At 35.7% G+C, this 22,248-nt stretch overlaps 2 protein-coding genes across 9 annotated transcripts in view; both read left to right on the top strand.

The window, feature by feature from the left end:
* The window catches only part of Klhl2 (kelch like family member 2), an 87,060-nt gene extending 71,088 nt beyond the window's left edge, over positions 1-15,972 (top strand). For 3 of the 6 annotated variants that reach the window (XM_048791726.1, XM_015486247.2, XM_015486246.2), the window contains 7 exons: positions 3,466-3,583; positions 4,756-4,953; positions 5,395-5,496; positions 7,016-7,144; positions 7,974-8,114; positions 13,406-13,549; positions 14,853-15,972. In XM_048791726.1, the coding sequence (XP_048647683.1) occupies positions 3,466-3,583; positions 4,756-4,953; positions 5,395-5,496; positions 7,016-7,144; positions 7,974-8,114; positions 13,406-13,549; positions 14,853-14,881 (861 nt within the window). In that variant the 3' untranslated portion in view covers positions 14,882-15,972. Of the gene's footprint in view, positions 1-3,465; positions 3,584-4,755; positions 4,954-5,394; positions 5,497-7,015; positions 7,145-7,973; positions 8,115-13,405; positions 13,550-14,261; positions 14,620-14,852 lie in introns of those variants that run through there. The other 3 variants (XM_048791725.1, XM_048791724.1, XM_048791723.1) reach the window with 1 other exon arrangement.
* Positions 15,973-21,797: 5,825 nt separating this feature from the next.
* Msmo1 (methylsterol monooxygenase 1) overlaps positions 21,798-22,248 on the top strand; it is a 14,955-nt gene continuing 14,504 nt past the window's right edge. For 2 of the 3 annotated variants that reach the window (XR_007343322.1, XR_007343321.1), the window contains exon 1: positions 21,798-22,241. The gene's annotated coding sequence lies outside the window, so the exon portion shown is untranslated. The remainder of the gene's footprint in view (positions 22,242-22,248) is intronic. The other variant, XM_015486244.2, reaches the window with a different exon arrangement.

Genomic DNA, 22,248 nt, shown 5'->3' with positions numbered 1-22,248 from the left:
ACTTCAGTATGCATGCCATCTGGGTCTGCTGATTTTATGAGTGTTTGTATTTTACAAATACCCCTTTACCTGCTTTTATAATAGCTGTTGTTATAATTCTCTGTCACTTCATTTTTTGTCCATATTATTTGGTGTTTTTATTCTTATAAAAAAACAGTTTATAAAAAGTGTTCAGAGTATTGGCCATACATTTAAAATTACTTTTTTTTTTTTTAAATGCTAGTCTAACTTCTTTCAGGTTTAATACTTTTTAAGTATTTCTTATAAAAAGAAAAAACCTGTCTTCTTAAATTGTATATTCCCTCTTCGGGCATCTTTAACTTTGTTATCTTTAACTATACTGCTGAGAATTTTTGAGTGAAAGTGAATTTATAGTTTCTGAAATACATGTCACTTTTGTAAACCTCCTAAAGAATTCTTGGTAAAATCCTATCAAGTGTTTCATTTTCTCTTTAAGGACGTTGTACCTTCTATTCAGTTTCAGTTTTTTGGATTTTACTGGTATGACTTTGCCTTTCCAACTGTGTTATACTTTTCAACTTGGCAATTCTGTTGCTTATATTTTGTGGTGGGTAGACAGATGCATGGAGGTTCTCTTGTATTCTGCTTTGTCAGTTTGCTGGCAAGGTGGGCAACAGGCATGGTAGATAATAGAGCAACACTGTTGTTTCAACTTTGCATGTCTCACCTACGTGATCCCTTCTCACTGTTTATTTATCCACACATATTTTTGAAAAGGTGCTTGTGTTGGGAGCTTTTCAGCAGCACTGTTGGTCCTTCTACAGTGGCTGTATTCAGGACTAATTCTAAGCGAGTAAGAATGAAGCAATGGTTAATTTCTTATGCATCTATATTTCATAGTCATGATACATTTTATCATCATACAGATGAGTCAAAGGGAACAAGATGTGGTGGTAGTGCTGAGGAAATTATTGTAAGGTTTGGATAATTTTTCTACCACAACAATGACTTAATCCTTTTTATATTAGGTTCTCATTTTATGAACTCATACCTATTGCATGTGTGAGTCTTTTTTATATGTTAAACATTAGTTTTGCATTCTCAATAAATAGTATTAGATTGTGTAAGGCATCCTTGGATTTGAACCTCATAATGAGAAAACAGTGTTTTGTAGTGTCCTTCGTTCTTTTTTTTTCTTTAGAATCTATACATTTTACAAATACTGTCTTATTTTTAGATGTATATTTTTACCCAGTGTGTCTATTGAAATTTCCAATAAAAAAATTATAAAACTTGTTTTTTCAGGAAACATTTAAAATAAATATTTAATAGGTAGAGAAAACAAAAAGAACAAAATTTAATTGACTCACCTTTCAGGATGATTACTTGAATCTGCTTAACTCCGTAGCTCTTATACCCTTCTCAAACATTACATTTAACTTCTTCCTATGTAAGATTTTTTCTGTTTTAATGTTCTTTTATAGCATAATTAGTGTGCTGCTTCTCAAATGGGGTCAGGTGTTTTTTACAAATAAGTGGGGTGTCAGCATTTTGAACAATTATTTTGTGGTTAGCAGCACAGGTTTCTAGCACAGTGCCTTGATCTCTGTAGCTGCTCTCTTGTCTTTCCATTGTACATTCTCTCTTCTCTGATTCCTGGTCTCCCAATCCCCACCTTATTTGCCTCTCTTGGTAGTAAAGGACACATGTTACTACTATTCTCTGTAATAACACATTTCTCCTTTCATCCTCATTTTGATATGCAAAACTGAACTATTGTTTGGAAATCATGAGATTCAGAATTTGAGAATCATGAAGTCTATAAATCAGTGTCATTTTATAAATATTTCTTCTGAGTTTTTTAATTGATCTTTATCAGATACCATATCTAAGACTTTTCGTATAAATCATCAGGCAGTTTTGAACACAGATCTTTAAATGCAAGGTTGATCTTGATGTCATTATAATTCTGTTAATAACCTTGCCCTCCTTTTTTTCTTTTGGGGTGGAAGGGGAGGGCATTATGGGTTTTCTTCACTAATTCTTCCTTTTGCTTATTTGAATTCAGCACTGGAAGAATGATAGACTTAAAATAAATTGTGTGGTTGGTCTATGTTCAATCTTATTTTAAGACCTTTAAAAATTCTTTCTGCCCTCTAGCTATTAACTAACTAACATAGGCTTCTTTTTAGAAACTTGGGATTTGCTCTGATTTAGGAAGCACTATTTTCTATGTATCTTTGTATAGTTCTAAGCATAGATAAGCCATTGCTCAAAGTTGCAAATATCCCTGGTTTGCATGTATGAGTTATTCCATCATTCTGTTTTGTTTTTTTTTTTTGTTTTGTTTTGTCTTTAACATCTGTTTTTCCTATAATCATCTCATCTTTTTTTCCTCAAAGTGCTGGCCATTCTTTACAGTTTTCCATATAAGATATCGTTAACAGTGACATTTCCCTGATTTGTCAGCTATATTTTCATTGGTGCCATAAAGTGCCTAGGTGTACTCAGTAAAAGACACACATTGGTTTCTAAATTCCATACATCTCTCAAGGCCCTGATTCCTCTCCCTGATTGAAGCTTTCATAAATCATGGCAGCTTTTCATTTTCTGATTAGTAGAAACAATTACTGTCTGTACTAATCATATACTTTTTTTGATCACGTATAATTGTATTTTGTTTTTTAATTACTTCATGCATGGGTCCTTTTTCTTTAGTGAGATGTCTAAGCTCTTGATTGGCAGAGACCATGTCCTACATTTCTTATGTATAATACCTAGCACAGTTTTGGGCAGATACACATGGTGGGCACGTAGTAAGGAGCTGTTGAATTGAATTGAGGACATTTATAGACCTCATTATTCTCAGTAGGAGAGTATTGTGTATTTGTTTGTTATGATTTCTAGCATCTCCATTATTTGTCCTATTGGTCATTTTTGTTTGTTTGTTTGTTTTTTGGTAGGGCACCAAGGCACCAAGGGAGGTCTATTTCCTTGAAATCCAGGAATCTATGCTCTTTTGTCAATAGCAGTTCAATCACTCTTCCTTTCTGATAATTTTTTTCCATCTTTCTTTTAATACCTTACTGTCCTTTTCACCTCACTTACCTAGTAACATATATTTATTTCTCTCTGTCCTCCTTGATTGTGGAAATCTAATCCTTGGTTATTGTAAAACCAGGATCTGGTTTATAGCAAGCCCTGTGATTTTCCGCAGCCTTGCCAGTGCTGACTGCCTGCTGTTTTTTGGCTTAAATACTGCTTTTGCTTGAAGGATCAGAAACTTATTTTAGTTTCTGAAATCCTTATTTTTGACTAAATGTGCTAGATAATGGAATTGTAGTTCTAACATGTTCCCTGTTGTTGATGTTTACTACATGTTGTTAGATTGTTTTCCTTAGCTCACTCTGCCATCTCATTCTAACACCTCACACCAATCTTTGTAGGAAATATTAAATCTCAGAACGTGTGTTTGTTCAAGTACTTATATTTCTGCCCTTCCAGTTGATGGTGGTAGTTGGGGGCCAAGCACCAAAGGCTATTCGAAGTGTGGAATGCTATGACTTTAAGGAAGAACGATGGCACCAAGTGGCAGAATTGCCTTCTAGGAGATGCCGAGCAGGTAGGCGTGATGCATTATGCACAGTTTTCTATTAGTGGGTCTTTGAGAGCTTCTCTCTGAGGTCTTATTTTATTAATTAGAAGACAGAAAGGTTTGATTCAAGCAGCTCTATGGTTAAATAGTGATTCAGGCCTTATACAGTTTACCTGAGACATTGATAGGGCTAGCTGCTCTGTCTTCATTTTTAGATGTCTTTCTGGTTCTCTAGAATGAGCTAGCGGAGCTGGCATTTTTTAAAATACACATATTTTTAGTTTTTAAAAATTTATTTAAAAATAAAATAAATTTAAAAATTTATTTAAATCTTTTTTTAATTCATAGGAGCTGGCCATTTGCTGGATATTTTTCTTATTACCTTTACAGAAATGTAGAGAAGGGAATTTTGAGCTTGGGACCCTTAGTTCTAGGAGATGTCTGACTCAGCTGTAAGTCACAGTTGCTTTCATACAGGCATCTGTTTCATGAACATTTATTGAAATACATCTTATTTAGCCAAAAATGTGATAAGAAGAGGCATTTGCAAATGTTGGGAATCTTTCCCAGGACTTAATCTTGGATCCATAATTCCTATCTCCCTTAGCAAAATCAGTGTTTTAAATGAAATGGAACATTTCTATGATGGTTGCACTTCAACAGTATATATTGGAGATTGTTATATATTAGCATATCTAGAGTTACTTCATTCTTTTAAGATTTATCTTAGACTGTGGTGTAACTCAGTGGCATGGTGCTTACCTAGCATGTGTGAGGCTCTGGGTTTGATCCCCAGTACCACAAAAGAAAAGAAAGAATAAAGTTGGCTAGTGCTTTATTTTGGTCTAGATGTGGTATAATTTTATTAGGTTGTGTTTTTGTTTTTCTGTGCTGGGCATCTAACCCATGGCCTCACACATGCTTGGTCCTAGCTCTTTCATTTTTAATCAAATATTAAAACCTTTTAATCTATGTTACTATAAGCAGAGCTACAATGAGTTCCTTACACATACATCATGGTGCACTTGTGATTATACATTCTTACAAATGAATAGTGTTTTTTAGGACTTATTCAGTCAGCCTCCACTGGTGAGTAGCATTTTCTAACAATCACAGTAGACTTACTAGAAAGTACTCTTCATATTAGTGGTGGTAGTTGGGTCACATATTCATCATCAAATGCTGCATTCTTTTTGCAGGAATGGTCTACATGGCTGGGCTTGTTTTTGCTGTTGGTGGCTTTAATGGCTCATTAAGAGTTCGCACTGTAGATTCCTATGACCCTGTGAAGGACCAATGGACCAGTGTTGCCAATATGCGAGACCGGAGAAGCACTTTGGGAGCGGCTGTGTTAAATGGATTGTTATATGCAGTGGGGGGCTTTGATGGGAGTACAGGTAATTTTCTTTTCATCTTTTCTACATTGCTGTTACAGTTAACATAATAACCACATTTATGGAACAAATTATAGCAAAATTAGAATACATTTGAGTGTTTTAATGGGCATTGTATTTAAAGATGCTTTAAAATTGCATCAAGAATTTCTTTAAATGATGTATGTCAGAGTGCTGAGTATATAAATTTTCTTTATTATGCATCAGTATCGGTTATCTTACCATGTTTGAAAAGCTTGTAAATGACAGTAGCTTGAGTAGGAGCTCCTTGAAAAGAAGCTGTTCCTATTTATCATATAATTAACATGATTTTATTCCACCATTTTCCCCTTTTAATTTTAGCCCAATGTAAAATGCCTGAAGTATTTTTCCCTAATAATATCTATATAGAGAACAACTACATTTTTGAGAGGAGGAAATGAAGAGTATTGTACTTTATTATAGGTTTATCATCTGTGGAAGCATATAACATAAAGTCTAATGAGTGGTTTCATGTAGCGCCAATGAACACGAGGAGGAGCAGTGTTGGTGTGGGCGTTGTTGGAGGTAGGTGCTGGCAGTTTTTTCAGGTGAACACTTTCAGGTACATATTGTTTCTTGATTCTGGAGAGTTCTAGTAATATAACCACCCATCTTATAAATGGGTAAGCAAATTATCACTTAAAAATAAAATAATAATTACTGTAAAATTGTACTTATTTTCTTAAATTAGCTTGTCTATATAAACTAACCTATATAAGGTCCTTTCTGTATTCCTCTCCTCCTCTCTTTCTGTTTGTGAGTGCATGTGTGTATAATCTATAAAAGACTTATCAACTAATCTTAATACTTTTGTTTGAGAAAAAAAATCAGGTGACATACACAAAATTTTATAGCTAGAGAAGAAGGGCTGTTTAACATTTTAGGGATGGATTGCCAAAGTTACTTATTTATATCCTACCTTATTCCCCAGTAGAATTTAGGAATCCTACAAATACTAAGCTTTGTGTGACCTTTTTTTTTTCCCCTTTTAAAAATACTAGTTTACACAAATTTGTAGATTCTCATTCCCTCCTTACTACAGGTATAATTCTCTGCACTTAAAAAGAATTTTACTAAAATGTAATTTACATACCATACAGTTCATTCATTTAATACATACAATTCTTTGTACATCTATCACAACACTTCATTTTAGAACATTTTTATTACCCCAAAAGGCAGCCCTGCTTCCCTTAGCTGTTATCCTGATCCTCTTTGGCCCTCAACAGTCACTAATCTATTACCTGTCACAATGTAGATTTGTCTCTTGTGGACATTATATAAATGAAATCGTTCAGTATGTGGTGCATCATGACTTGCTTTTCTCACTTACCATGATGTTTTCAACATCATTTATATTACAGCATTCAGTACTTCATATGTTTTCTTCTTCTTTTTTTTTTTTCCTGTGTCTTAGCACAGCAGTTCTGAGGATTAAACTCAGGACCTTACACATGCTAGGGAAATATTCTACCTCTGAGCTATATCCCAGCCCACACACATTTTTTTTTTTTAATTTGCCAAGTATTTCATGGCATTCTTGTATTAACTCTTGATTTAACTTTTTCCAATTCATTTAAGGTAACTTTAATATTTAATTCTGTTTTCTAGGATGATACCTACTTTTAACTAGTGTTATCTGGAGATAAATGAGTATACTTTCTGTTCTGTTAAGTTATTGATGAAAATATAAATTAGCATCATCATATATATTCTGCAGATCTTCATAATTTGATCATTTATTACCATTAGGGAAGGGATTAATATATTTTATAAAAATCAGTAACACTCTAGGGCTGGGGCTGTAGCTCAACAGCAGAGCACTTGCCTACCGTGTGTGAGGCACTGGGTTCGATTCTGAGCACCACATAAAAATAAACAAATAAAATAAAGGCATTCTGTCTACAACTACAAAAAAATTAAAAAAAAAATCAGTAACACTAGAGTGAAGCTCTGCTACCATGGAGGAAACTATGTAAATATTGTATGACTTTAAAAAGTAGCATTTTTGTAAATTTGGATTTCTTTGTGATTCCATGCTTAGGTTTGCTCTATGCTGTAGGGGGTTATGATGGAGCTTCACGTCAGTGTCTTAGCACGGTAGAATGCTATAATGCTACAACAAATGAGTGGACCTATATAGCAGAAATGAGCACCAGACGGAGTGGAGCAGGTAAATATGAACCCTATATAGCGATTGGAGCACAAAATGAAAACAATTAAACAGAAATAGTGATGCATTGACATCTCTTTATGTTATCTAGAAATATATGCTGATTTTAATGGTACAAAATGTCTTTTGAATTATGCAAGTTGTGGTAGGTAGCACTTTTATGAACTTTTATAAAGTAAAATTTAATTTCTAAGTGCTTTTCTAAACAGTTCCTTTGCTGGGTACAGTGATTCACACCTCTAATCCCAGCTTCTCGGTTGGCTGAACCAGGATGATTGCAAGTTCAAGGCCAACCTGGGCAACTTAGCAAGATCCTGTCTCAAAATAAAAATAAAAAGGAATGAGGATATAATTCAGTGATAGAGCACTTCTGTGTTCCATCCCTAGTATCATCAAAAAAAGGTGGCTTTGTTTTATTTATATAATGTTCATCATTCCTTTTATTATTTTGTTTTAGTGTTTATTTGGGAACTTCCTAAATAATAAGCCCTTACATACTCATTTCTTAGAAATTGAGTGCTTTAATATTACACTGGATTACTTTTATTATGGAAGTTGTTTTCAAGAGGATTCTATTAAAGGACTTTCCCCCTGTATTTCACCTGTATGTTATTTTTTACTCTGTTTGACGTGTCTCTTTTTTCATAGTAATAGTTCTTATTTAGATTCTAGTTTATTCCGTTCTATTCATTTTCATTTCTTAAATTGTATGCTTTTATGTTGACTTCTATTATGAATTATAATTTCAAAAATTTTAGTTATAATTATAAACTGTTATATATTTCTTGTCACTTTTTCTCTACTATAGTTGGTTGGTTGTATTTTGTAGGTGTTGGTGTGTTAAACAACTTATTATATGCTGTAGGAGGTCATGATGGCCCTTTAGTACGAAAAAGTGTTGAAGTATATGATCCCGCCACAAATGCCTGGAGACAGGTAGCAGATATGAACATGTGCAGAAGAAATGCAGGTATTATCTAGCTTTAAGATTATAAAAATTTTAAAAGTTTACTAGTATTGCTGTGTATTTTAATTTGTCTTTTTCTGATCTGGGTTTTCTGATGGACTTTGAATTCTTTAAATGCAGAAACTTACATAATAATAATACAATAATCCTATAAAGTGAACACCTATTATCTGGAATATAACATGCTGTTGTCACACTTCAGTTAATTTATAATTTCTACTAGCAAATAACTTTTGGTGGTGAATGTGGATACTTATTGGTTAAGGGTATATATCTTCATTTGATATATGAATTAATTTATACTTACCACAAGGCATGTATCACATCCTGGAGATCCCAGTTCTCAGGTAATTTGTCTAGTTAATTAAATATTTATTCCAGGTTAAAAAGCTAGTCGATTATCTGAATCTGGAGGAGAAATTTGAAGAGATAATCCTAATTTGGTATAGTTCAGGATCTCCAGAAAGTGGAAAAAACCGGAACCAACAACAATAGTTAGCTTTTTTTTTTTTTTTTAAGAGAGAGAGAGAGAGAGAATTTTAATATTTATTTATTTATTTATTTATTTATTTATTTTTAGTTTTTGGCAGACACAACATCTTTATTTGTATGTGGTGCTGAGGATTGAACCCAGGCCGCACGCATGCCAGGCGAGCGCACTACCACTTGAGCCACATCCCCAGCCCAATAGTTAGCCTTTTTTGATTGTGACAGACCACCTGAGGAAAACATCTTAATGGAGGACAGATTTATTTTGACTCACAGTTTTAGAGGTTTCAGTCCACAATCCTGGCTGCATTGTTTCTGGGCCTGTCGTGAGGCAGTACATCATGGTGGAAGGTGTGACAAAGGAAAGCTGCTCACTTCATGGCAGCCAGGAAGCCGAGAGTAAAGAAGGGGCTGGGCACAAGATATACTCTTCCAGCACATGCCCCCAGTGACCTGCTTTCTCCAACTAGGTCCCACCTCGAGCAGTGTCCACCACCTCCCAGTAATGTCCTCAGCTACGCACCCATCAGTGATAACCCATTAGATTAGAGTCAGAGTGCTCATGATTTAATCACTTCCAGAGAGCCCCCACCTCTAAACGTTGCTGCACTAGAGACCACACCTTTAACACGCAAGTCTGTAGGATACATTACAGGTCCAAATCATAACAACAACAAAAAAAAAAAAACCAGAAAACAATTTCAAGAATAGAAAAGTGTTCAAGATTAGAAAATAACTATAGTCAGCTTTCACTTAATGACAGAGACAAATTTTGAGAAATGCTCATTAGATGATTTTCTCATTGTGCAAACATCACAGAGTGTCATTAGATAAATAGAATATTATAGGTCAGTCAGTTCACATGTCCTCTTGATGCCATCAAGAGCCACAGTATACACAGATGTTTGAGGCTAACATGACATACTGATAGTAAACTGTTTTTATATAAGTAGATGGAATACACTCTAAATTAGCTATTAAAAGTATAGTAAATATATAAGCCAGTAACTTCATTGTTTATTATCAAATATTATGTATTGTACATAATTTGATATATATTTTTTATATATAATTGGCAGTGCAGTAGGTTTTTTTTCGTGATACACCAGTATTGCCATAGACACATGAACAATGAATTGAACTACAATGGTAGGATGGCTGCAACAGGTTACAGCATCACTAGGTGATAGGAATGTTTTTTTAGCTCCATTATAATTTTATGAGACCCCTGCCATATATGTGGTCCATGATTGACCAAAATAGTTAATGTGGCACATGACTATAAATGAAGATCCAAGGAGAGAACATACAAATAGAAAAATAGATTTAGGATAGCTAGATGATTGTTTGGGAAATGCCAATCTTCTTCAAAATGCACTTATCTTTATGCTTTTTCCCATAGTCTAAAATAAATTCCCTATGATTCTCAAACTCATCTTACACCAAAATGCACCCCCCCACCAAATACTCTTGTTAATTTCTCCTTACTTTAAATATAATTACTAAGGGAGACTAAGTACATAAGACTTTAAGGACTGTCAGAGCAGGGCAGAATTTATTTAACTCCATTTGAACTTGTACTTTATTCAGTCAGTTATGTTTGATGAGGCACTAAAAGCCCCTCAGAAGAGATAATCTAGAACCATGGTAAGATGCAAGTTCTGGGCCCTTAGTAGAATAAGTGCTTGACTCTAGTACATTCGGAATTAGAAAAACCACAGTGATATGTGCACATGCCTTTCTGGCTCAGGAAACTAATTTATAATTTGAACTTTCATAATTTTTCTTAAAGATTGGAATAATATTTTCTGTATACATGTTTATTGTTTTTACGTCAAAAATTAGCCAGAAGAATAAAAAGATAATCTCTACATAGAGAGCTATCATTAATCTGCTCTTTAAATTTTTTTAATTAAAAATTTTTAATGTAAGAAGGTGAAAGTGCAGGACTTAAGAAAAGACTTGTTCTAAGTGTGTTAAAAAGTTTCATACTTTGATTTGGAGAACAGTTAATTGACCATTATTTGGTAATGATCAGGAATAGAAGGAAATGTAGAAACTTAGTTTTTACTTTCTGTCTCAATCAACTAAATCTATTCTCTTCAAACGATGGAATTTGAATAATTTACTTCTGTCATTTGAAAAATACAATATGATTTTACTATAAGCACATATTTTTTAATTTTTAATTTAAGCTCATAAGAGAATGTTTTTTAAAAAGTATCCCTCATCCCCTGTTTGATCTGAAACAAATTTCTGGTAAAACCTATCTAGCCCTTCCTTTCTAGTATTCTAAGATAAGGATTTCATTCAGCCGCCTAAATTGGGACAAAAGGACTGAGCTGGCAAGGAGAGCAGGGCATGAGTTCAGTTTTTTTTTTTTTTTTTTAATACCTTTATTTTGTTTACTTTTTTTTATGTGGTGCTGGAAATCGAACCCAGTGCCTCACACGTGCTAAGCAAGCACTCTACCACTGAGCCAAAACCCCAACCATGAGTTCAGTTTTAAGTAAGAGAAGTGAGAGCATTATATAAATTCGAATTAGCAAGCAATATACAAATCAGATTTCCCATGTTTTTATATGTATGGTGAATTATGACATTAAGAATGGAGGAAAAATTTAATTAGATTATAAATAACCTGTCAATACTTAGCACGTCTATAATAGGTTCTCAGTACATGTTTGAACTGAGAACAAAGTGACGAAGTATACCAACTGGAACCGTTGCAGACTGCAGGAAAGCACATGATTTGGCTTTCATCTGCCTAAAAGAATTCTGGTGTTATGAATTAGTGGATTAATAGAATTGACATCTTTTGGATATATAGCTTATATATTTAAATGTGTGTAGAGACTTATTTCCTTTTCTGTGGTGGAGTTTTCTTTCATCTTTGAGCTCCTTGTAGATGTAACTGGAGAAACTCTTTAAGAAAGCAGAAGCCAGGTGTTGTGGTGCACACCTGTAATCCTAGCGGCTTGGGAAGCTGAGACAGGAGGATCGAAAGTTCAGAGCCAGCCTCAGCAATGGTGAGGCACTAAGCAACTGAGTGAGACCCTCTCTCTAAATAAATTTACAAAATAGGACTGGGGATGTGGCTCAGTGGTTGAGTGCCCCTGAGTTCAGTCTCTAGTATCCCCCTAAGCCCCCCAGAAAAAAGAAAACAGAGCCCCTTACTCATCTGTCACAGCCAAGACATTCTAGAGGCCATTTTATCTTTTCATAGTCATGTGTCATCTGTCAGTAAGCTGCAATACAGACTTGCATACAAATACAACAACTTTGGGGAACTTGTATGGCAGCAGTATTTGGCTCTTGGCTTTCAAGTATTTGAACTACTTCAAAATGATATGAGTTTAGCCAGGTATATGGTGCATGTCTTTAATCCTAGCTACTTGGGAGATTGAGGCTGGGGAATTGCAGATTCAAGGCCACCTAGGTAACTTAGCAAGACCCTGTCTCAAAATGAAATATAAAAAGTGCTGGGGATATAGCTAAGTGGTAGAGTGCTTGCCTCAGATGTGAGGCCTGGGATTAATCCTCAGTGCCTAACGGGGTACAGGGAATAAAAGGTAAAAATTTGCTTCCTGTGACAATAGTAACACAATTGAGTAAAACAGAGACAGTCCACTCCATTCAAGTACACTTTTAAATGCTGTGTAGTAATGTGGGCTTGTTATTTTATGTTAAAAACTCTATAAGCATCTATTAATTAGGTTAGCAAAACCATCTTTAAACCTACAGAGACTAGTATGGAGCACCATTCTTGTGGATTCTTTGACATCCTATAGTATCAGTTCATAATATTTCCAAACATTTATTAGGATAAACAAAAGTAAATTGAAATAAAAGGTATTTTCTTTTCATTCAGCAATTTTCTTACTTAAAATGTATATTGAGAAACAATCGCACATGTATTCAAAAAATCATGCAGAGCGATCCCTATTCATTGCAACACTGTTGATGAGAAAAAAAAAGGAAATATCTATCAGTAAAGAAGGAGTAAATAAATTATGGTATTGCATATGTGGGATACTATACAGCCATTGAAATTGAGTGGATCAATATTTTTTAACCTGGGGAAATATCCAAGGTATATTGTTTGTTGGGGTGGGTATTGAGTAGCATGTATAGTGTCAGCTACTTTGGGATTAAAAAAGGAAGTGTTTTGGTGTATTTGTGTGTATGTATATGTATATGTATACATATATATACATATATGTGTATATATATATATATATATATATATATGGGAAAGGGAGAAGTCAGCCAGAGTTGAGGTCAAAATTTAAATGATGATTATTCTAGAAGTTTTTGAATTTTTGCAGAAATGAGTTATTCTAGTAATCAGATAATACTGTTCTCTGCGTTTAAAGGAAGTAAGATAGTTTATCATTCAGTATAAAAATAAAATTAAGAAAAATTTTTATCCTTTATTAATATATATTTATTCCTTAGGAGTTTCTAAGAAGCTAATTTTGTGAGGGTTACTATTTTGACCTAAATTTAAGTTTTTTTAAATAAAATGAGGAGCAAAATAGTTTCTAATGTATGAAGTAAGGTTGTGAGGATTAAATGAAATAATGCATATATAAAGCAACTGCTGCATAAATGACATACAGTAGTTGCTTAGCAATGGAATTATACTCTCAAAAACAAAAGGAATTCTTTACATGTTCATCTTTTCTTCCTGCCTCCTTTCAAGGAAGAAGTTTCTCTTTATCACCTCACCAAACATGTATAGGGTAGTTCTTGATTATCCAAAGACTTTAAATAATTGTTTTCTCTCTGCATATTTTTTAAAGGGGTTTGTGCAGTTAATGGTCTGTTATATGTTGTTGGAGGGGATGATGGTTCCTGTAACTTGGCATCGGTAGAATATTATAACCCAACAACAGATAAATGGACAGTTGTGTCATCTTGTATGAGCACAGGGAGAAGTTATGCAGGTAATAATTGTCTCGTTTTCTTAGTCTTGTATTATAAAAAGTTGACATCATTATGATTAACAGGTTTTTCTAAGAAGAAAGTTTTTTCTCAATGTATATTTTTTATCTTATTCTTAAAATAATTTATATTGGATGTGTAATTCTGAAATAAAACACCCGTATTTGTTTGTCATTCTATAATCATTTAGTTAAAATACCAAGTCTTTGCAGTACAGAACATACAGTAAATTTTAATATGACCAAAATCTGTATACTACAGTGAGGAATACACTATGTGGCCAGGCTTTATTTCCTCAGATAGCCAATAAATATGGTTGCACAGGCGCACACCTGTAATCCCCACTGCTTGGCAGGCTGAGGCAGGAGGATCTCAAGTTCAAGTTCAGCCTGGGCAACTTAGACTCTGTCTCAAAATAAACAGAAAAAAAGGGTTGGGGATGAAGCTCAGTGGTAAGAGTGTGTCTGGGTATGATTTCTGGTAACCCTTCCCACCCAAAGGTCTGATCCCTTCCCATGGCCAGTCTACAAGAGATAGAATAGTTAAGCTATAGAGTAATTTTTTTTTCTTAAACCATATCATTAGTTGCATTATAAAATAAAATTTTCCATTCTCTTAGAGAAATGAATATATATATATATATGAAGTCTTTAAAACTGTATGTTGTATGTTAATTATTCTGATGACAGTGTTTAAATATTTGTATGTTTCTAGAATGTTTCTTTAACAAAATCGATCCAATAGTGGAGAAAAAAAGAAGTCTATACTAATTATCCATCACTGTTGTTTATGCATCGTCCAAAACAACACTTCATAGAAGAACTATTACAGTAGGATCCCAGAATAACATGACTCAATAATAGGTGAATTTTTTCAACAGTTTAATTGAGATATAACTGACATACAATAATGTATATTTAAATATACAATTTGGTTACTTTCAACATATGTATACACCCATGAAACCATCACCATAATCAAGATAATGAATGTATCATCCCCTATTTTCTTTCTGCCTTTTTGTGTAGTAGGTGAATTTTGGTATTTTCTGAATAAAGTTATTTTCTCCAAATTGTGTCTGTAAATTCTAGTTATGGATTAAGAAGTCAGATGTAGTCCCAGTTTGTAACTAGAATTCACTGTGATTTAGATTGAAATGATAGTAACACTAAACTGTAAGAAGGAGATTTTGAAGCATTATATTTGTTCAGTCCCTGTGGCTTTGGTAATGTAGAATTCGGTATCTTCGTAGAGTAGCAGAATGCTGCCTGTGATGTCTGATTTATTTCTTCATTTTTTGCTCAGGGGTCACAGTTATTGATAAACCATTATGAGCCTGAAGGACATTTTCGGCATATTTACACATGAGAAACAGGCTTCAACAAGTATTTCTGAAGTGACTGAGAATCTAGCACTTCTCCACTTGTAGCTGCACTTTAAGTCTCAGCAGAAGATAAGATCGTCTGCCTTTATAGGCCTTGGATACTGAAGATTATTTTTGGTAGAAGCACTGTAAGGCTTTTTCTGCAATGAGCAGCAGCTGACTGAATTTTAATAAGAAACCTGGACTGCAGTACTTACTCTGTAGTCTTTAGCTAACAGTTGCTTTCATAAAGACTAGTTCACATCACCCTGGAATGACTATGGATTATTTTGTGAAGGAGGATGAAGTTAATGTGTGTTCTTATAAAATTAAGTTTTATCTTTATTCCTTCTCCTGAAAATCTGTATACCCAGGAACTGAAAATCTTTGAACAGGTATTAAAATCTGCGTAAGTATACAAAGTGATTGAGGGATAAAACTCTTTGCTTTTATAAATATCTTTGATTACATGAATATAATAAATTGTGTGCATATAAATGTGTGTCTATATGCTTTCCTTTAAATGTTTGAAAAGATGTTTGAAACTTGATTATACTATTTATAATTGGCACAGTACTTTGAATTATGCCAGTACTACATTGTAAAACAGAGTTGTATTTTTTGATATTTAACAATGCTTAACACTTTAAAATGCCACTTCTGAGGAATGAACATGGTGTAACACACTTGAATATGTGTGATGCCAAACTTTTTAAAATAAAGTATAAATTATGCTTATTTATTATTTTCTTTAGTTATTAATCTTGGTCATGTTTTGGTGTGTATTTTTAATTTTTTCTTAAAGTAACACTTTGGCATGAATATAACTGCAGGTTTTTGATGAATATAATGAATGTATGGAATTCAACTGAATTTGCATGGTCTTAAGACTTTTTCTGTGTGTATAAATTTAGCTGCTATTAACAGAAGGAGAGAGCTTTCTGTGAGTAGCCATGTGCTTTGATGAGATACAGTTTTTCTGAGATCTTCAATTAATCTCACTTTAAAGATGACCAAAACATGTCTTTCTTGAATTATCTTTGAATAAAAGTTTGTATATTATTTGTTTTACAATGTCCTTGATTTTTATCTATTAGTTTGATACTAACAAAGTTGTTTGTTGAAGATTTCTGTCCTTTTGTAAAAATTTGCAATTCCCAACTTCACAAACCTGTATTTTTAAATTTCTTGTCAAAGTAGCCGGTAAGGTAATGCATTAAATCATTAAGTGATAGCACTGACATTGATTCATCAAGAACAGGTAACCATAACCATCAAGGAAAGTTTCTGAAGGATCAGTAAAATGTAAGGTTCATAAATTTCTCTGTCCCTCACAGTAAGCAGGACACCAGATAAAGATAAAGCAAGTAGCATTGGATAAAAAGAAGATCAAAGGCAAAATACCCTCTCTAAAGAAAACATTATGTAAGAATACCTAAGAAACTAAGAAATATATAAAAAAGAATCATGGAAATGTGAGTGGGATCTTGGGGTAGACAGCTGTGGTGCCAGACAGAGTAAGAAGGAAAGGAAGTGAGAGAGGACTGTGGACATTTCTCATGAGAATCACTTGAAAAGTTAATAAGAAAGCATCATAAATAAATAAATAAGTAGAATGACTGTTAGAACAGAGGAAGGGAATAGGGGGAGGGGGAAGGGGAGAGAAAGAAGATGCACCAGGGACTGAAATGCAGCAAATGTAAGAATATGTCAAAATGAACCCAACTATTATATATGACCAAATGCACTATTAAAAGCATCAAAAAGGGCCTGGGGTTATGGCTCAATGGTAGAGCGCTCACCTAGCACGTGTGAGACACTGGGTTTGAGCTTCAGCACCACATAAAAATAAATAAAATAAAGGTATTATGTCCAACAACAACTAAAAATATATTTTTTATAAAACATTGAAAATAAATTTTAAAATGTAAATTTTATATTATAATGCACTAATAAAAGCTTTAAAAAGTTGGTAATCATGAGGAAAGAGGATTTTTACTTAGTTAATATAGATTCTTCAAATCTAAACAGAACCTACTTGGTTGAACCTTCTATTATAAATGAAAATATAAGGAATTTAGCCAGAAAATAGCTGTGTTCACTTTGAAAATATCAATTTCTGCATTAGTATGACTCCTGGCAGGCCTATTGTCAATAAACATGCTATAGGTCTAATAAATTTGGAGTTCTGTTAGATATTTCTGACAGCAGAACCAAGAAAAGGGTGAGGATATTATCTTTTCTAATAATTCCTTTAAAAATGTAGGAAAAAAACCCCTCAGTTTCTCCTACTGTACTCTCAATGCAGAACACTTCTATGATCAGGTGAATGTGGAGTTTTCCCCATACCATCTGACTCTCCCGTGGACACCCTAAAATTCACTTCAGCCTCTGCCTGAAGACCTACTTGGAGATAGTGTCAGATCCCAGGTTGAGACTGCAATCCTAGAAGATTGCCCCCACATCAGAAGCTTATTGCAGGTCTGAGCCACTAGTACTTAACGACCAATTGGCCACAAACTGGGATTCCCATACATCCTCCTTGGTTAGATTAATTTGCTAAAATAGCTCATAGAACTCAGGGAAACACATTTACTGGTTCAAAGGTATTATAAAGGATACAGATTAAAAGAAAGGGAAGGTAGGGGTGGGGGAAGCACGGAGCTTTCATGCTCTCCTTGGGCCCACTGCCCCCTCAGCACCTCTGTGTTCACAACCAGGAAGCTTATCAAACCTTGTTCATGAGTTTTAACAGAGCTTGCTCTCTAGCCCTGACCCCCTTCCCAGAGGTTGGTGGGTGGGGCTGAAAGTTTCAATTCTCTAATCAGCTGTCTTTCTGGTGACTGGTACCATCCTGAGGATATCTAGGGATCCCACCCTAAGTTATCTCATTAGCATAAACAGGTGTGATCATTATGCTATGTATTAATTATTAATAACTATTAATAATATTGTTCATTATAAATAAATAGCAAGACATTATTACTCAGGAAATACCAAGGGTTTTAGGGGCACTGTTAGTATGAACTGTTGGTGACCGGAACAGGACAAAGACCAAGCATATTTCATATTATATCACAGTTCTAAACACAGATGTTCCATGAAACTATGAATGTGAATTAAAGATTTATTTAAAATTTTTTCTTAAAATATAATCTATTAGGGTAACGAAGTCTTAACTACTTATGTCTAACACCTCTGTCTTGATTTTGTCTTTGAAACATATTAGTTTGCAGAAGTTTGTCAGTAGCTGGATTTGTAACATTGATTTCAAAGGCCTTACACATACCTCCCCTCCCCAGACCAATCTGTCTTTCCAGCTTGAGTGTGTTTTTGTTTGCTTATTGTGTTGTGTTTTGTTTATTCCTCTAACACAGAAGTGCTCCCAGCTGTTCTATTGTATGGGAAAAAAAAGAGATCAGAAGTTAAGTCAGAAGGTATCTTGGAAACCTCATCAAGAAATCAGTCCCAGGTTTGAGCAGAGTTCAGGGCTGATTAGTGTACCTGTGCTGTGAAGTAGCTCTGCCACCTACTTGGCTTAATTTGCTTTGTTGGCTGTTGTGATGGTTAGGGTTAAGAAGATTGGTATAAATGCTGCTAGAAGACTCAGCTCTCTTCCTGTTTCTTGAAGACTGATACATGATTTCTAGTACTTACCTCCTCACTGTCCCTTACAGCACAAGGACCCTAGTATTTGTAATCTCAGCCACTGATGAGTTAGGGGCACAGTGTAGCATAACATAACACAGCAATGTGCTAAGGCTGCATTATTTCAGTTTGGTCTTAAGCAAATTGCTTTCTACTGACTGCCAGTGCCTCCTTTTGGAGAGGAAGCTGTATGGGAGAGTGGAACCATACTTTAGAGTCAAGATTTTGGGATTCTAGTTCTAGGCTTCACCACTCTAAGGAAAAGTGCTGTGTGATTCATTGGAAAGCTCATGGTCATTGAAATCAGATGCATCTGGGTTTGCATTCCCCTGTGTCAGCTGCTGACTTTGAACACATTCTTAACCTCTGACCCTTATTTTTGTCATTGCTAAAATGACAACAGTAGTACTATGTCACAAAGTTATTGTGGGATTTGATAAAAATATGCATATTATTGTGCTTGAAGCAGGGCCTCTCAGTACGTTGCATCTGATGTTACTGTTCTCTGAGCTCTCTAAATCAGAACTAATAACCAACATTTACTGAGCACTTTTTTTTTTTTTTTTTTGGTTCTGGATAGGAACTGAACCCTACCTTGTGCATACTAGGCAAGTATTCTACCATTGAGTTATACCCCTGACCCCTTGTATGTGATACTGAACACTTTCTATATCAGATACTGCACTTGCTAGTAAATGAGAAGCCTGGTAAGTCGGACCCCATTGTGTATTTTGTTACTGTTGTTTGACAGGGCAGCAGGTTTAGGCAGAGAGAAAAATTGGGTTGCAGTGCAGTTACACAAACTTGGCCAATAACTGGGGAGCTCTGAAGCTGGAATGGCCAAGTAAAGCAGTCTTAAATTAGGGTGAAAGTTTGGATGTTTATGCCTCAGCATCAATCAGCATTGTACTCAGGTAGCCCACTGTGTGCCCTGGGGTGGGTGTGGGGGTGGCTCTGGCAATGCGCTCTGGAGGAGTGTTGTTTAAGTGCAGAAGGAAGGTTCTATGTGGGGCACTGGAACATGCACTATAGGACTTGACTCACCTTCTGTGGGCATCCTAAAGACAGGGTTCTGTCTTTGACCACCCAAGGGACAGATCCCATTTCTTTTCCTTTGGTATGACCCCTGCCACGATAATTTACAAAGAATGTGTGCACCAAACACATGGAATAGTTAAATGAGTGGGTATAGGTCCGCACTGGACCTATGAGAGACACCTCTCAAGAGGAAACTTCCTGAAGGAGATGGTACCTAAGTTGATAGGGAAGGGAAAGGATGGCTGATTATTCCAGGAGGAAGGGCTGGTCTGTTCAAAAGCAAGGAGAGGAGTAATAGCAAGAAACTAAGAAACCATAGAAAGGGCCTTTACACGATATACATGTATTAAAACATTGCATGCTGTATGTATTTACAATTTTATATGTCAATTATACCTTATATGAAAAAAAAGGGGTTTTCAATGGCTCAAATGGTGCCCTTATGCAATTTATTTTTATCTGTGTATTTTTTGGTAGATTATTTTATTTTATTGTTTAATAATTTTTAAAATTTATAATGACAGCAGAATACATTACAATTCTTATTCCACATATAGAGCACAATTTTTCATATCTTTGGTTGTATACAAAGTATATTCATACCAATTCATGTCTTTATACATGGACTTTGGATAATGTCCATCACATTCCACCATCATTTCCAACCCCATACCCCCTCCCTTTCCCTCCCTACCCCACCATGAATCAGCCTCTTTATATCAGAGAAAACATTCAGCATTTGTGTTTTGGGGGATTGGCTAACTTAACATTATTTTCTTTTAACTCCATCTATTTACCTGCAAATGCCATGACTTTATTCTCTTTTAGAGCACTAATCTGTAAGGTATATAAAGAACTCAAAAAGCTAAGCACCAAAAATCAAATAACCCAATCAATAAATGGGCCAAGGACCTGAACAGACACTTCTCAGAAGATGATGTATAATCAATCAACACATATATGAAAAAATGTTCATCGTCACTAGCAATTAGAGAAATGCAAATCAAAACTACTCTAAGATTTCATCTCATCAGAATGGGAGTTATTATGAAGACAGACAACAATAAGTGTTGGCGAGGATGTGGGGTAAAAGGTACATTCACACACTGCTGGTGGGACTGCAAATTAGTGTAGCCAATATGGAAAGCAGTATGGGGATTTCTTGGAAAGTTGAGAATGGAACCACCATTTGACCCAGCTATCCCTCTCCTTGGTCTATACCCCAAAGACTTAAAACCAGTATACTACAGGGACACAGTCATATCACAGCACAATTCACAATAGCTAAACTGTGGAAGCAACCTAGATGCCCTTCAATAGATGAATGTATAAAAAAAAAATGTGGCATATATACACTAGGGAATATTTATCTGTGTATTTTTTAATATCTTTATTTTGTTTATTTATTTTTATGTGGTGCTGAGGATCGAACCCAGTGCCTCACAGGTGGGAAAGGGCGCTCTGCCACTGAGCTACAGCCCCATCCCCTATCTGTATTTTTAAATGCACCTTTTTCTTAAGTAAAAGCTTTGGTTCTCTAAATATGTATTATAACATCTACACACAGTATGAAGAAATGGTATGAAATATGCCTAGAGCTGAAGACAAAGTATGTTAAGCCCCAGCCCACGTCCTCGGGCCATCATTGTCCTGGAAAGGAATTGCAATGCCCGCACATGGGCATGCTCAGCTCACTTTCTGGGTTAGGTCAAGGCTTCAACAAACCCAGGTTAATTGCCATCTCCTTTGATGTAGAATTACCTTCTTAACCTTTCTGAGCCTGTTTTCTCATCTGTAACACGGGGATAATGGCGACTACCTATCTCGGTTGTTGCAGGATTTATGTGGCATTTGAAATTCTCTACTTGGTTCAGGGATTTATTAAGGGATACCTGGGGCTGGGAAACAAGGTGGAAAAATAAAATCCAGTCACTAGCTGTGACTTACATTATCTAACCTCTGATCCTTATTTTGTGATCACTAAAATGGCACAGTAGTGTTATGTCACTAAGTTATCGTGGCATTTTAAGAAAGGATGCATGTTAATGTACTCAGAACAGAAAGCTGTTGTTGCTGGTGACCGAGGAAGGCTACACCGTCTGTAAAGAAAAACATCCAAAAAACTCATTTGTACCATTATCTTCCTGGGTTTTGATGATATAACCTTCACGGGACTGTGGCCTGGTACTCTGTTCCGGGCAGCGCTAGCGCAGGATATGGACTTGGCTGGACCGCAGCTGCCAAGGCAACGCCAGGCGGCGAGCGGGGCGGAGTTCGACCCCGCCCCCTCACGCTGTCAGGCGCTTCTGCGCTTCCCCGCCTCCAGGCGCGCTGCGGCCCCGGCCACTGGCTGGACGTCCGGATCTCACTATCCTCACTCCATCCGCGGAGCCAATGGCTGGAACCGCCAGGGATTCGTTGGCTCGAGTCACACGCTGCCGGCAACGGCACTGACCAATCATCGTGCGGAGAAGGCGGGGCTAGAGCTCTTGCAGGCCAATAACGACAGGAGGAGCCAGGCTCACCCTCTAGGCTCCACCCCCGAGCTAGGAGAGTTAGGTTCAGAGGCCGCGGCACCTGGCCGAGTGCGGGCGACGGTGGCCCGCGGTCTCTTCGCGAACGTCCAGGTACGGGGGCCGGGAGAGCGGCTCG

The sequence above is a fragment of the Marmota marmota genome, unplaced genomic scaffold (assembly GCF_001458135.2).
Source record: "Marmota marmota marmota unplaced genomic scaffold, marMar, whole genome shotgun sequence".
Taxonomy (NCBI): domain Eukaryota; kingdom Metazoa; phylum Chordata; class Mammalia; order Rodentia; family Sciuridae; genus Marmota; species Marmota marmota.
The sequence above is the reverse complement of the archived record's forward strand: the minus strand, read 5'-3'. Positions and strand labels throughout refer to the sequence as shown.